Here is a 13,440-nt window from a genome sequence, read left to right as displayed (position 1 = left end):
ACTGCGGTTAAACCAAGTTAAGCTTATAGATATTTTTTTTTGCACCAGCTACCTCTAGTCACCAAAAGTTTTCATATATACATTAGTGAAAAAAATAAAATTAAAATTTAGTGAAGGTTTCATATATATATATATATATATATATATTGGTGAAAAAAATGGAATGAAAATGATGATAGTAGCATTGGTCTACAATAATTGTAATTCTACATTATATTAAAAAATTATTTAGTAATTTTTTTCTCCATAGAAGAGAAAAGGAACACAAAGAATGGGGAAAAAATAAAGAAGAAAAAGGGGTACAGACTAAAGCATGTCGATAAGGGACCCATAACATGTCTCCTCAGTTAGACCCAAAGATGTGATTTTCATCTTTCTCTCTACTCAAGTATCCCTATTTTTCCACCTTTTACTTTTTCAATTTCTAATGATCGTTTCTTGCTAAAAATACCCAATAATTCATCTGGAACGAACATCAATTCTCAGTAATCATGTCGGGTGATATACCCAGGGATTCTGCTGAAGGGTCCTCACGATCCTCCAGTAGCCGCCACAATCAACCTCAGACGACGGCTCCGCCGAGCCGGTACGAGTCACAGAAACGGCGAGACTGGAACACTTTCGGGCAGTATTTGAAGAACCAGAGGCCCCCGGTTGCACTATCACAGTGCAACTGCAACCATGTTCTTGATTTCCTCAGATATCTGGATCAGTTCGGGAAGACTAAGGTTCACCTACACGGTTGCATCTTTTTCGGACAACCCGACCCGCCTGCTCCTTGTACTTGTCCACTAAGGCAAGCCTGGGGAAGCCTTGATGCACTGATCGGACGCCTCAGAGCTGCTTATGAAGAACATGGTGGGCCACCGGAGACTAACCCTTTCGGAAACGGAACAATTCGGGTTTATTTGCGTGAAGTGAGGGACTGCCAAGCTAAGGCCAGAGGGATTCTATATAGGAAGAAGAAGAAGAAGAAGACTCAAATTAAACCAAACGTCGATGAGTCTATGCCATCTTCCAAGAAACAGCCTTCCTCGCTAGCTGCCTAGGATCTTTGGATTCTTCATATATATGGTATTTATTTTTACTTTGAACACACACACTCATCATTAGCTTTTCATTTTAAATTCGTTTCTGTTTCTCTTTTTCACTCAAAACGTAGTCAAGTCCATCTAGCGAGCTGCATTAAAAAATAAAAAGTAACTAAAAAGAAATACAAGATTTCTGCATAAATAAAATTTCAAGAACAAGAAAACTAGATTCCTTGAATAACTGGAACTGGTTAGTTTATTAGAAACTACTAGTGTTATAGTCTAACTCAGATCCGAAAAGAAGAAAGTATTTTAAGCAAGAGGATCTTCTTCCGATGGTAAAAAACCCTAAAAGCTTTACATCCAAAACCCTAATTCTAAAACTCAGGCCTTGGAGGCCTTTGCAGTACTGCAGAAGCCTGCGTGGTAAGTAATTTTACCTCAAAACTTTTAACCATCTATCATTTCTTACTATTGCGTGCCGTTGATAGAAGGAGATCAGATTACCCGTACCCCTCTCTCTTTCTTTTCTCTATTTCTCTCTCCCCCTATCATGCACACAAAATAAATAAATAAATATCGTACAAAAAATAGTTCCCAGTTCTTTACTTTTCCCCTTGTTTTCTTTTGGGGTCTTTTCCGATTCTGTTTGATTTTGTGCTCCCCATGAAATGAATGTCCATGTTGATATTATATATGAGTGTGTTAGATTATCAACATCTGTATGTTTAGTGATTTCTCGTAGAAAACATGGTCTAAAATTAGTTTAAATATTAATATTTGAATGGTGGAATGGAACCAATTCATACGGACACTAGATTTTCTCTAATAATAGATAAATAGTTTAAAATAATTTATTTAACAGCAGGTACGTCATCGTATCCCTTCTTTGATTGCATCTTTATAAACTAATGTATTAGAATGCATATCAAAAGATTGTGTTAGCAAGGTATTGCCTTTATGTTACGTATAGACTTTTTAAATGATAGTATAATTGCATTTCAAAAGTTTGATGATTGGTGTGTAGATAGATTGTGTTTTACAAGGGATTACACTCCTCATCCACATATATAATCCAGCGGAACACATCATTAATCTTGATTATTAAATCGATTAAATTACGATAAAAGATTTATTATCAAATTTTTAATATTGAATATAAATTCTGAATTCATTTCTTAAATAACTTGTTCTATTTCGATGGTTTAAACATACTCAACCCACCATGAAACACAGGCAACCCCCAAAGCAATAATCAACCTCACTAAAACCGTAAGTACCGAAGATGATAACAGATATCGTAGCTTTCCTCTGTCCAGATTGTAACAATGGTTTTCGAAACCTCATCACACTTCTGGATTTGGATGTTAATTAAGTTTTGGGTGTGGGAATATTTTAAATGGTTAAGCAGGAAAATGAAAAAAAGAGATAATAGTGGTGTTGATTGGTGTTAATAAAAAATTAAATGCTGGCTTGACCTATTGGAAGTTGAGTTGAGAGGGTAAGTACACACGTGCATCAAAAGCCAAGAGCTCTAAACACTAAAAAGCTAGTTACTGCCATTACCGATTAGTAAGGAATATCAGAGAGAATAATGTTAGAACTGCTACCTTTCCTGTCCCGGCTCTTTCTTTGCTCTGATTAGTACGGAGATTAATAAGAAACAACTTTTTCTTAGGAAACCTAGTTTTTTTCTCCCTTTGGAAAGAGAAGATATACGTGTATGTATAGATATATATTAATGAGTAGAAAATATTATATATATATATATATAGCAGACCAGAGTCCCTAGGAATTAGAGCAGATTAAATATGATGATGAGGAACCTAACAAAGGTTTTTGGATAATTCTAGCGGCTTACATGAAAAGGGACGGACCATATACTACCTTTTTCTTGCTCAGTCAGAATCATCCTGCAAATCAATAAGTCATAATTATCATTTAAAGCATTATACTCTTAAATGCGCACGATAATTTGTTTTTTTATGTGCAACATTTATAAAATATTATTTGTTTAGAATATTTTTTTAGTTATTGAATCACTCATTAGATTCAAATCTTATTCTACTTTATTAAAATAAAATTTTATGAAGAATAATCTTTCAAAAGTTATCATGTGGATTTATAAAATTAATTAGAATTAAAATATCAACATTAATAATTGTGAGTATTTTTTACATATCTATTCTAAATTCAAGATTAATAATTGCCCCTATCTTGAAAAAGGCATGAAACATCAATCTGAAAAGATAAAACCATATGATCCGAAAATGGGGGTTCGACTACCAAGCATATAGCCCATATCCCTTACTTATTGAAAATGGAGGAGCACAATCGGTACCATATCCCTTACTTATTGCCCTAAATGCATAAAGTTACAGGGTTTAGTTTTATGTTTAAGACCTGTTGTATGTTAGTGTGAATCACATTTCATCAAAAATGTTTTGTGCTTTTTTTCTTCTTTTTTTAGAGGTACAAGGGACAAAATTATAAAGTTAAAACTAAGGATAAACACCACAAAATTACTATATATGATGTTAATGTTTTAGTCGTATGAACTCACATAATGAATTTGAACAGAATGACACCTCAAATTTATTTAAACAAAATATGATAAAACTCTCAACAAAATCAGATAAATTTTTTTTAGGCATTTATTCACAAATTTTTATCAATAATTTCGAAAAGGAAAAAAAAGAAATGGTGGTCCAGGTTATTATTTTTAAAAAAATCTTTGAATGAAAATATATTATGAGTTTCATTGATAACATATAAATTTATACCCTAATGATTGGTAACTTCATGCAAAAAGAAAATAAAATAAATGGAGATGAAAAGCACACATCTTTTTGTTAGGAGAAATGTTTTTGTTGTTCTTTGAAACCTTTCGCAAAATGATAAAAGATGAAAGGACAAAAAGTTGAGATTATTAGATTAACCTTATTGGCAACAACATTTTTTCTATTTTACAGCAGGAAATTATGGGTTAAAAAAACTACTTTTTTCATTATCCTCATTGGGACAAAACTAGGATGAAGCCATGACCAAATTGCTTAATTTAGATAATGGTAAGGTCTTAGCAAAATAATTACAGTAAAATGATTTGGGACTATTGAGTTATTACTCTTTAACTAAACTCAAGTATATTCAACAACCCAAAAACATATCATGAGCTGTTCATTATGCAGGCTCTTTATACAAGAAATATCAGCAGTTACAACCATACTAACAGCATAACCAACTCCTAACAGACTCCTAGCATCTAACTGCCACTTACACAGATTACATCACTCGCACGTATACATGCATGCATATACCTCTAACATTCCCCCTACATCTTCTCCTTCTTTCCTTCATCGCTGCACAACGCATACCTTCTCGCGAAATTCTTCAAATGCTTCTTTTGACAAGGGGTTTGGTGAACCCATCAGCCACTTGATGTGTAGCTGGTACATAATTGACACAAATATGCCCAGCAGCCACCTTTTCTCTTACAAAGTGCACATCCAATTCTACATGCTTGGATTGTGCATGATATATTGGATTGGCACTCATAGCCACCTCACTAGTGTTATCACACCAAATTACAGATTTTCCTTGTTGTTGTATGCATAGATCGGTTAACAACGTGCTGATCCATGTGACTTCAGCTGCAGCATCAACCACACTTTTATATTCTGCTTCCATGGTGCTTCTTGACACTGAACGTTGCTTCTTCGAATTCCACGCAACAAGGCACTTGCCTATGAACACTCCATAGCCTGACACTAACCTTCGATCATCCAAGTTAGCACCCCAGTCAGCATCTGCAAAGGCTGAGATTACCACTCTGTTGTCAACTGGAGAAAATTGTAACCCATGGTTTACAGTACCTGCTAGGTACCGAAGAATTCTTTTCACTGCAGCAAGATGTGTTACTCGAGGAGCATGCATAAACTGGGCTACTTTGCCCACACTCAAGGATAAATCAGGCCGAGTATGACAAAGATAAAGAAGTGAGCCCACTATGCTCCTATACTCGCTCACATCATCTAACAAATCTCCTTCTTCGCGAGTCAATTTGCAAGCCAATGTCATAGGCGTAGAGCATGCAGCAGCTGTTTTCATCCCAGCTTTCTCCAGTAACTCTAACGCAAACTTCCTTTGGCTAAGAACAAGTGAGTTGCTAGTCCTTAGTACTTCAATGCCAAGGAAGTAGCTTAACGCACCCAAATCCTTAAGGGAAAATTTATCTTGCAGCATAGTAACAACTGATTTAATCCCATTTGACGACCCTCCTGTGATCAGTATGTCATCTACATACACCAACAAATACACTCGATCACTTCTGTTGCCTTTAAAGAACAAGGATGAGTATGCTCGAGACACATTAAACCCTATTTCTAGTAACGCTTCTTTTAACTTGGAATGCCAACTGTGAGGTGATTGCTTCAAACCATACAGGGCCTTCTGCAGTTTGCATACCACGATGGAACCATCATCGGACACCTACTCAAAGCCAGGTGGTTGATGCATAAATACATCCTCTTTAAGATCTCCGTTGAGAAAGGCATTATTTATGTCTATATGCCTCAGCTCCCATGCGTTAGACACAGCCATGGTGAGAATTACATTCACTGTGCTGAACTTAACCACTGGACTGAAGGTATCGCAGAAATCATGTCCAAGAACTTGTGTGAATCCCTTAGCCACTAACCAAGCCTTGTACTGAAGAATTGAGCCATCATGATTGTGTTTGAGCTTAAACAACCACTTGCATCCAATTGCAGTTCGCCTAGGTGGAAGCTTAACCAGTGTCCATGTTTCATTCTTTTGTAATGCATCGATTTCAGCCTGAACATCATTATTCCAATCTGAAGACTGCATTGCTTCCTTTATATTCGTAGGTACTGCATTGTCAAAGTGACTTGAGAATGCCTTTGGTTTAAAAACACCACATTTACTCATTGTCAACATGGGATGAGCATTCTGCAGCTGATATGTTTCAGCTTGTTCACTAGATTCCTGCACTATTGCTTGGCCACTGCTACTTGTATCAACATGTTCTTCGAGAGGTTCAGCAGCCTCATTATTTAGTTGTCCTGAGTGCTGCTCAACATGACCACTACTGCTACCTTGTAAGTCAGCATTGTCTTCCATGTGTAGGTCAGACTCAGCATGTAAATTAGAATTCTCCTCATATGGTGGTGATGAACTCTCCAGAAATTCATTAACATTTTGATTATTGCCACCTTGACTATCACCTTGCACATCTTGAAGCAACCTGATATTTGAAACGATTTCAAGTTCCTGGGGGTAGTACATATTATTATCAGCATTTGTTGAGAGGCTACATTTTCCTTTAAAAGGGAATGTCCATTCATCAAACACCACATGCCGCGATATGTATACACGACCATCTTGAGCTAGACAGTGATACCCTTTATGTTGTGGACTCACACCCAGGTATGTGCAGGACTGAGATCGAAAGTCCAGCTTGTGCCTCTGAAATGACCGAAGATGGGGAAAACATAAACACCCAAAAACTTTAAGCATGTTGTAATCCGGTTGCTTACCATACAACTTCTCAAAGGGAGAAACTCCTTGAAGAACTTTTGTTGGTAGCTTGTTGATAACACTTACGGCAGTAGTTATAGCGTATGACCAGAATTTAACGGGCATTGAGGCTTGAGACAACAACACTAGTGCCAGCTCAACTAGGTGTCGATGTCTCCTTTCGACCTTGCCATTTTGCTCAGACGTATGCGGACATGTTAACCTGTGTACAATTCCAGCCTTGGCTAAAATATCAGTAAACGATCTAAACTCCCTTCCCCAATCACTTTGGACTGCTTTGATGGACACTCCAAATTGTGTATGTATCATTTTATGAAACAGCTGAAACGCTATAACAGCTTGGGATTTAGTGCGAAGTAGATAAACCCATGTATATCGAGTATAAGCATCAACAAACGATATGTAGTAGCGAAAACCATTTGAAGGAATATGAGGAAACCCCCACAAATCAGTATGCACAAGTTGAAAAGGAGAGTTGTATTCAGTAACAGATTGCACAAATGGCAGTTTGTGACTTTTACCTACATGACAGGCAACACAAGTTTTGTTTACATCAGCCGAGAGCTTTACATCAAGAACCTTTGCTATTTTGTTGAGAGTGTCAAACGAGGGATTACCTAGTCTCCTGTGCCACAACTCAGCTACTGGCAGGGACTTCGAAACTACATTGGCATCACATTTGACTGCTGTACATGCTTTCTCAAAAGAGTATAACCCATTTACCTCTTTACCACTCAACAAGACTTGCCCAGTTGCTTTATCACGAACATAGCATTTCGTTGCATGGAACTCAAGAAAGACTCTATTATCCCTAGCAAGCTTAGAGACGGAGAAAAGATTTTTGGTTATATGCGGGACATGTAAAAGTTCATTTAGCATAAATACACGTGAAGTAGAAGATAAAGCCGCTTTGCCAATGCTATCAATACCAAGTATTACTCCATTACCAACATTTAACTTACATGGCCCAAGAAATTCAGATTGGCTTATCATATTGGATGCATCTGGAGTAACGTGGTGTGTCGCCCCCGAGTCTACAACCCATCGATCAGCAGCTGCAGTAACCACATTTGCCTGTGGTTGTATGCTAGGAGAAGCACCATCCACACATCCATTAGAACAGCGTTCATAGCCTGAACTAGTTTTCCCAGAATTATAGTGCACACTTGCTGTGCCTTCTTTAGTTGAACCATAACCATCAGTTGCTACACATGTGAACTCCTCATCATATCGATGCCAGCACCGATCGACTAAATGTCCAAGCTTGCCACAAAGTTGGCATTGCAATCAGGTTCGCCCATGCCCCCTGCCATGGTTTCTCATACCAGATGCATGAGCAGAATGACTTGGCCTGTAGTCTTGGCGGTTAGAACCATTGAAATATCCTCGACTTGTACTGCCCTGTGCAAGATTCGCACTCACTGGTAGTAAATCAGTTTGTTCATCAAAACCTGCCAGTTGGGACTCTGCATCCATTAGCATTGTATAAATGCTATCTAAAGACAACGTTTCTTTCATAGTTGTTATAATGGCCATAAACGGTTGGTATTCACGAGGCATCCCTTTCAAGATTGTAACAATATGTTCAACATGGGAGATAGCACTCCTACACGAGGCAAGCACATCACACACCTCTTTTACTCGTGTAAGGTAGACACGCATGCTATCCCCACCCTTCTTCAACAAGTGAAGCTTGTAATGCAGATTCATTAAGGCTGTAGTCGATGTGTTTGCAAAGAATTACAGCACCGTTCGCCAAATTACTGCAGCAGTTTCTGCTCCCACGAACTGAGGAAGGAGGTGGGGGCTGATGGTCGAAAGCAGCCAAGAAGCTACAGCACTATCTTGTGCAATAAACTCTTCATAGCTGTCATTGATACGTTCCACACCATCATCATCTATGATAGTTTCTGGTGGAGGCACCATGGCTCCGGTTAGTAGCCGTTCAAGACGATGACTCCGGATCGTTAATAGAATTTGCTGTTTCCACAACAAGAAGTTGGTCTCATCCAAGACGATGCTAACCTTCTTGTTCGAGAAATTCTTCGCACCACCAATTGCAAGATCCATACTAGCAAGAATTGTACTAGTAGCGGAAAGAAAAATGCTTCAAGAATTACCCAGAACCACCGGCGATTGATACCATATTGAGTTATTACTCTTTAACTAAACTCAAGTATATTCAACAACCCAAAAACATATCATGAGCTGCTCATTATGCAGGCTCTTTATACAAGAAATATCAGCAGTTACAACCATACTAACAACATAACCAACTCCTAACAGACTCCTAGCATCTAACTGCCACTTACACAGATGACATCACTCGCACGTATACATGCATGCATATACCTCTAACAGAGACTTATATTATAAGATAATATCAAATTTTGTTTTAAAACTGATAAAGTCTTAAAAAATACAAAATATTTATGTATAAACTTACATTTCATTTATTGCGTAAACATACAATGTAATTAAATACTTATTTATATGTACAGATTAAGACACTTCAGTAGTTTTGAGCATGATTTCTGTAGGGATGTTTGAGTATTCATTCTTAAATGATTGCGAGTCTTTGAGATAAATACTATTTTATAATCACTTCAAACTAATAAAAATACTAATTAATATTTTTAAAAAATTGATTACTATAACCAAATATCTACGTAATTCTATTTAGTATTGTATAATATCATCTTGTTTATTGACCATGTACATATTTATAAATTAAAAGTATTATGAATAAAATTGTAATAAAAATATTTAATTTTTAATTAAATAATTAGTTTTTGAGTTTTACACTAAATACAAATACATTGAATCACATGTTGATACTCAAATGAACCAAGCCTGGTAAGCGTTTGACAAGAGTATATAAGCCGAAACCATCCTCTTTAGTATTTCTAAATCTGCCAAAGTTTTGATACTCTTAACTGAAATCTTATAAATTCAAACTAACATCCTCTCTCCAACACAAAAGACTCAAAAACGCATACTAATTACATGAAATAAACAAGTGTAAAAGAATTGGTGTTCTGCAGAGTGCTCTTCTTTATGCTTCGATTTCCCTTCTTATATCGAAAGAGAGTACCTTTCTTTACAACTATATATCCTTCTAAACCAATCAAGAAAAGGTTTATCTTTTGATTGCCAGTTAATAACCTCTTAAATCTTAGTTACAGTTGCATATACATGGTTAAGTATAGATTGCAGCTAAATTAAATAATCAACAATATTATACCTTGTTTTCGTTTTTCTTCAAATTTGCTTTAGTTACTTAATACTAGTTAAATACAATATTTAATGATTTAAGTTCCATTTTCCCTGGAGACTGCTCTGTATATGTTAGAGACGGGTCAATGACAGCAAAAGTGTCATCTTTTTTATTAACTTAAAATGGAGTTTTTAAAATTTTACAAGTGAGATTACTTATAATATGTCAAGAACTAACGTTTATCGTTTCTGGGTTTTTGTTGGGTTGGTGCAGAATGATGGGCATTCAGAAAAAGATCGAGCAAAATATGGCAGAGTGGAGGGAAAAGATTTAAGGGGAATGAGGTTAAATTTAGATCTACTATACAAGTACTGTCTTAGTAAATCTGTGGGTCCATGGGTTGTTAGTTCCGATTATTATCATTGACACTTTGTAAGTTATATATTTCTACCATTTACGTCTGATGAATTAGACGTACAAGTAATTAATTAAGGTATTAGAAACATCAACTATACCTCATGTTTCTTCTTTCAAGTAAAGCAGCATTGGACCAGAACTGGGTTTTCTCTTCTGCTTCAAAAATTTGCACTTAGCCTACGTACTAGCTAATCTTTTATCTTTTCTCCCGCGATATTTGTAGTTTGACGGAGAAATAGAAACTTGGAGCTTGAAGAGGTCCAATTACCATTTTTGTCCATTTATCATGTCTTCCGGGTTTAATTTATGCCTTAGCCCCTAAAAAATATAATTTCAGGATCCTTTTTGTGCCTCTTCTACTTATCCCTTAGCCTGTATTTTGACCCCTCAAATTTGGGAGGAAATTTGCCGGCTACGTACTGTATTTTTTATGCAAAGTGTTCAGTGATTTAAATAAATACTTTTATTTCTTAAATATTATTTGATATTATATCAGAATTAATTATTATCAAATATAACTATACTAGTAATCGAAGTCTAACGTCATGTCTCACGAACAACAGACATGCCATTTTCTTTCGGTAAGTACGAAAAAGATTACCCTACAGTCACCGCCAGCTGCTGGTTGGGTGAAAATACAAACCGATGGTGCAATGAGGATCTGTAATGGGTTTGTCGCTGCTGGAGGTGTCATGTCGGATTATAGGGAGTGGTTTTTTGGTTATTCTCATAGTATAGATAAATGCTCGATCTTAAATGCCTGAGTTGTGGGCTATACATGATATGCTCCAACTTGTATGACTTGGTTACCGTAGAATTGAATTGGAATCAGAGTCGATCGTGACGATTCATTGCTTATCTAAAATGGACTCAATTGTATACATAATGTTAGAAGTATAACAATAATGCGTCGGTTATTGGGTGATCTGACTAGGGGCCATCCGATGCAAAAGATGTGTTTGATTCCCCCACCTGCTTCGGCACTGGATCTGCTTCAGCAAGACCTGCAATGTTGCGTGTTTAATTCTTAATGTCTTTTAGTTGTTCAGTTTAAGAAAAAAAGCTGCTACTAAGGTAAACATGCCATATTTAAACATTATACAAGTGTTGGTGCAGCCCGAATAAAATAGGAATTCAACCATTCAGATTTCAAACAGTTCTCTAGTGAATTCACTGATGCTGTCATGCTGCTGAGGCCTTCAAGATGTTCTGTCAGCTATATAAAGTACAAAAATCCCCTTTGTTCAAGAAAAAAGTGTGCTCTGGGTGAGTGTGGATTACATGTAAGAAGGGAAAAAAAATCATTTGATAAGGTAGATTTGCTTACGTTCAAATTGCCAAAAAAAAAAAAAATCCAGAACTGAATATTGTGGTGATCTTAAAAGCTTAAAAAACAGTGAAAACTAAAGCAGCCTAAAACAGTTCCTTTCATCGTTTATAACGTACAAAAGAAAAGGGTTTCACCCATAAATGAGAAAGGAAATGAAAAGGACATACTGAAACAGTTGTGGATAAAACGAAGTGCAATTCTGAGATGCCAAGGCATCCATTGAAATAGATGGGAGTCCAATGATATGATATCTATCCTAATCCAACTCTTGTACCCCTTTTTGTTGTCCTCAGATGGTGGGACTGCAAAAAGGCATAAAAGAAAAAGAAATGTGCAGATCAGGATTAAGTAACACACACAAACATATGTATATGAATAAAGTTGTAGAAAATGGGGGATAACTTGATTGCTACTGATCACAGGAGAGTGATGATGAAGCTGGCTATCTGGACCGAAATTCCAGCAGCCAATGTAGAGGGTCAAACGCTACTGTTAATATTATTAGCTTTACAGGATTCTCTTGTCTTTGTAAGAGAACAAAAAACAGTTCAACATATGCCATCCCTAACCCCACTCTCTTAGTGCAACTGAAAATGCTTTCAATTATAATTATTCTTTGCTTGAAAAGTATTTCTGTGGGGACTATTATTCCTCACAACCCCCAAGCCACTTTCATTTCATTCATGAAAATATACTTTTTTGAGTTATTTTAAATAAAAAAGCTATAGTTTCGATGAACATGAATATTTATGGGCTCCAGCATATATGATCGTGTAAAATAATTTTATTTTGATTGTGCGATATAAATTTATATTTTGATAGTGGAACATCGCGCGTATATATTTGAATTGATCCTCTTCATGTGCTCTGATCCATCACACGTCAATATGTGAAGTATCAGCTTTCATGACAAATGACACATGAGATTGACTAAACTTCTTTATATAATCCATGGGTTTCATTGTTCTGTAACGAAAATTCTTTGGCAAGAATTAAATTCCACTTCACTTTCTTATTGGAAGCATTTGTACTATATATCACAAAGATTCTCTTTCGGTTTAGGTAAACAAAATAAAGTATTTTCTTACAAAACTCCAACTTATATATCGTCATTTCCTAACAGCACCCGTAAATTACCTTGTCATTATTTTTATCCCACAAATACTAATTTACATGTAAAATTCAATTTCTTTTCATTTAATATCTATGTATATTTGGTTCAAATTTAACATCTAAAATAATATACGAATCAAACTATTTTTAGATAAAAGAGTTGCTTTTATTTCTTAAAATCTTAGGTTCGATCTTCATAAATGTTATTATTAGGTTACTTATTTGAAAAATAAGTCAAGCAAAAAATGCCTTATTGTTAAGTAAGCTGATGTGTGCAAAGCTAATGTGTGCAAAGATGATGTGTGCATGTCGTTATGGCCGGCTGTTAGTTTGTTGTAACTGTTACCAGAGTTATTAGTAGCAGTTAGGCTTGAGTTGTTAGCAGTAAGGCTCGAGTTGTGAGCTATATAACAATGTATGCATGCTTTGGAAATCAACCAATAATATTCTCTTCTATTTTTCAGAAACTCTTGTTTCTTAACATGGTATCAATCGCCAAAATTCCCAGTGATCTTTCTTCCGCTGGTGTATTCTCGGTGTTTTGATCACGTCATCTCCTCCGACTGCTGGTGAAGCTGAGTCTCTTTCGCGCAAAGTCAGAATGTTTACAAATAAAAAGATTAATGTTGTACTTGATGAATGAATTTTTTGCTATGGAAACAACAAGTGCTTCTCACAGTTCGCAGTCATCGTCTTGAGCGGTTACTTACTGGTGCGATGAAGACTCTCCCTGAGTTAGTTGCTGCTGCAGATGGTACAACGGTTCCAAATGAGTA

At 36.2% G+C, this 13,440-nt stretch overlaps 1 protein-coding gene across 1 annotated transcript; it reads left to right on the top strand.

Moving 5' to 3' along the window:
• Positions 1-420: 420 nt before the first annotated feature.
• Positions 421-10,096, top strand: LOC120123976 (protein LIGHT-DEPENDENT SHORT HYPOCOTYLS 10-like). Its single transcript, XM_039142754.1, has 2 exons — positions 421-1,074; positions 10,078-10,096. Exon 1 carries the CDS (start codon positions 492-494, stop codon positions 1,047-1,049), a length of 558 nt encoding a protein of 185 aa, XP_038998685.1. The 5' UTR covers positions 421-491; the 3' UTR covers positions 1,050-1,074; positions 10,078-10,096.
• Positions 10,097-13,440: the final 3,344 nt, after the last annotated feature.

The sequence above is a fragment of the Hibiscus syriacus genome, unplaced genomic scaffold (assembly GCF_006381635.1).
Source record: "Hibiscus syriacus cultivar Baekdansim isolate YM2019G1 unplaced genomic scaffold, ASM638163v2 tig00110407_pilon, whole genome shotgun sequence".
NCBI lineage: Eukaryota > Viridiplantae > Streptophyta > Magnoliopsida > Malvales > Malvaceae > Hibiscus > Hibiscus syriacus.
Note: the sequence above shows the minus strand (reverse complement) of the source record. Positions and strands in the feature narration are given on the sequence as shown.

What these genes read in the sequence shown, in the direction of transcription:
- LOC120123976 (XM_039142754.1), top strand. Translation starts at nt 492, where the DNA reads ATGTCGGGTGATATACCCAGGGATTCTGCTGAAGGGTCCTCACGATCC.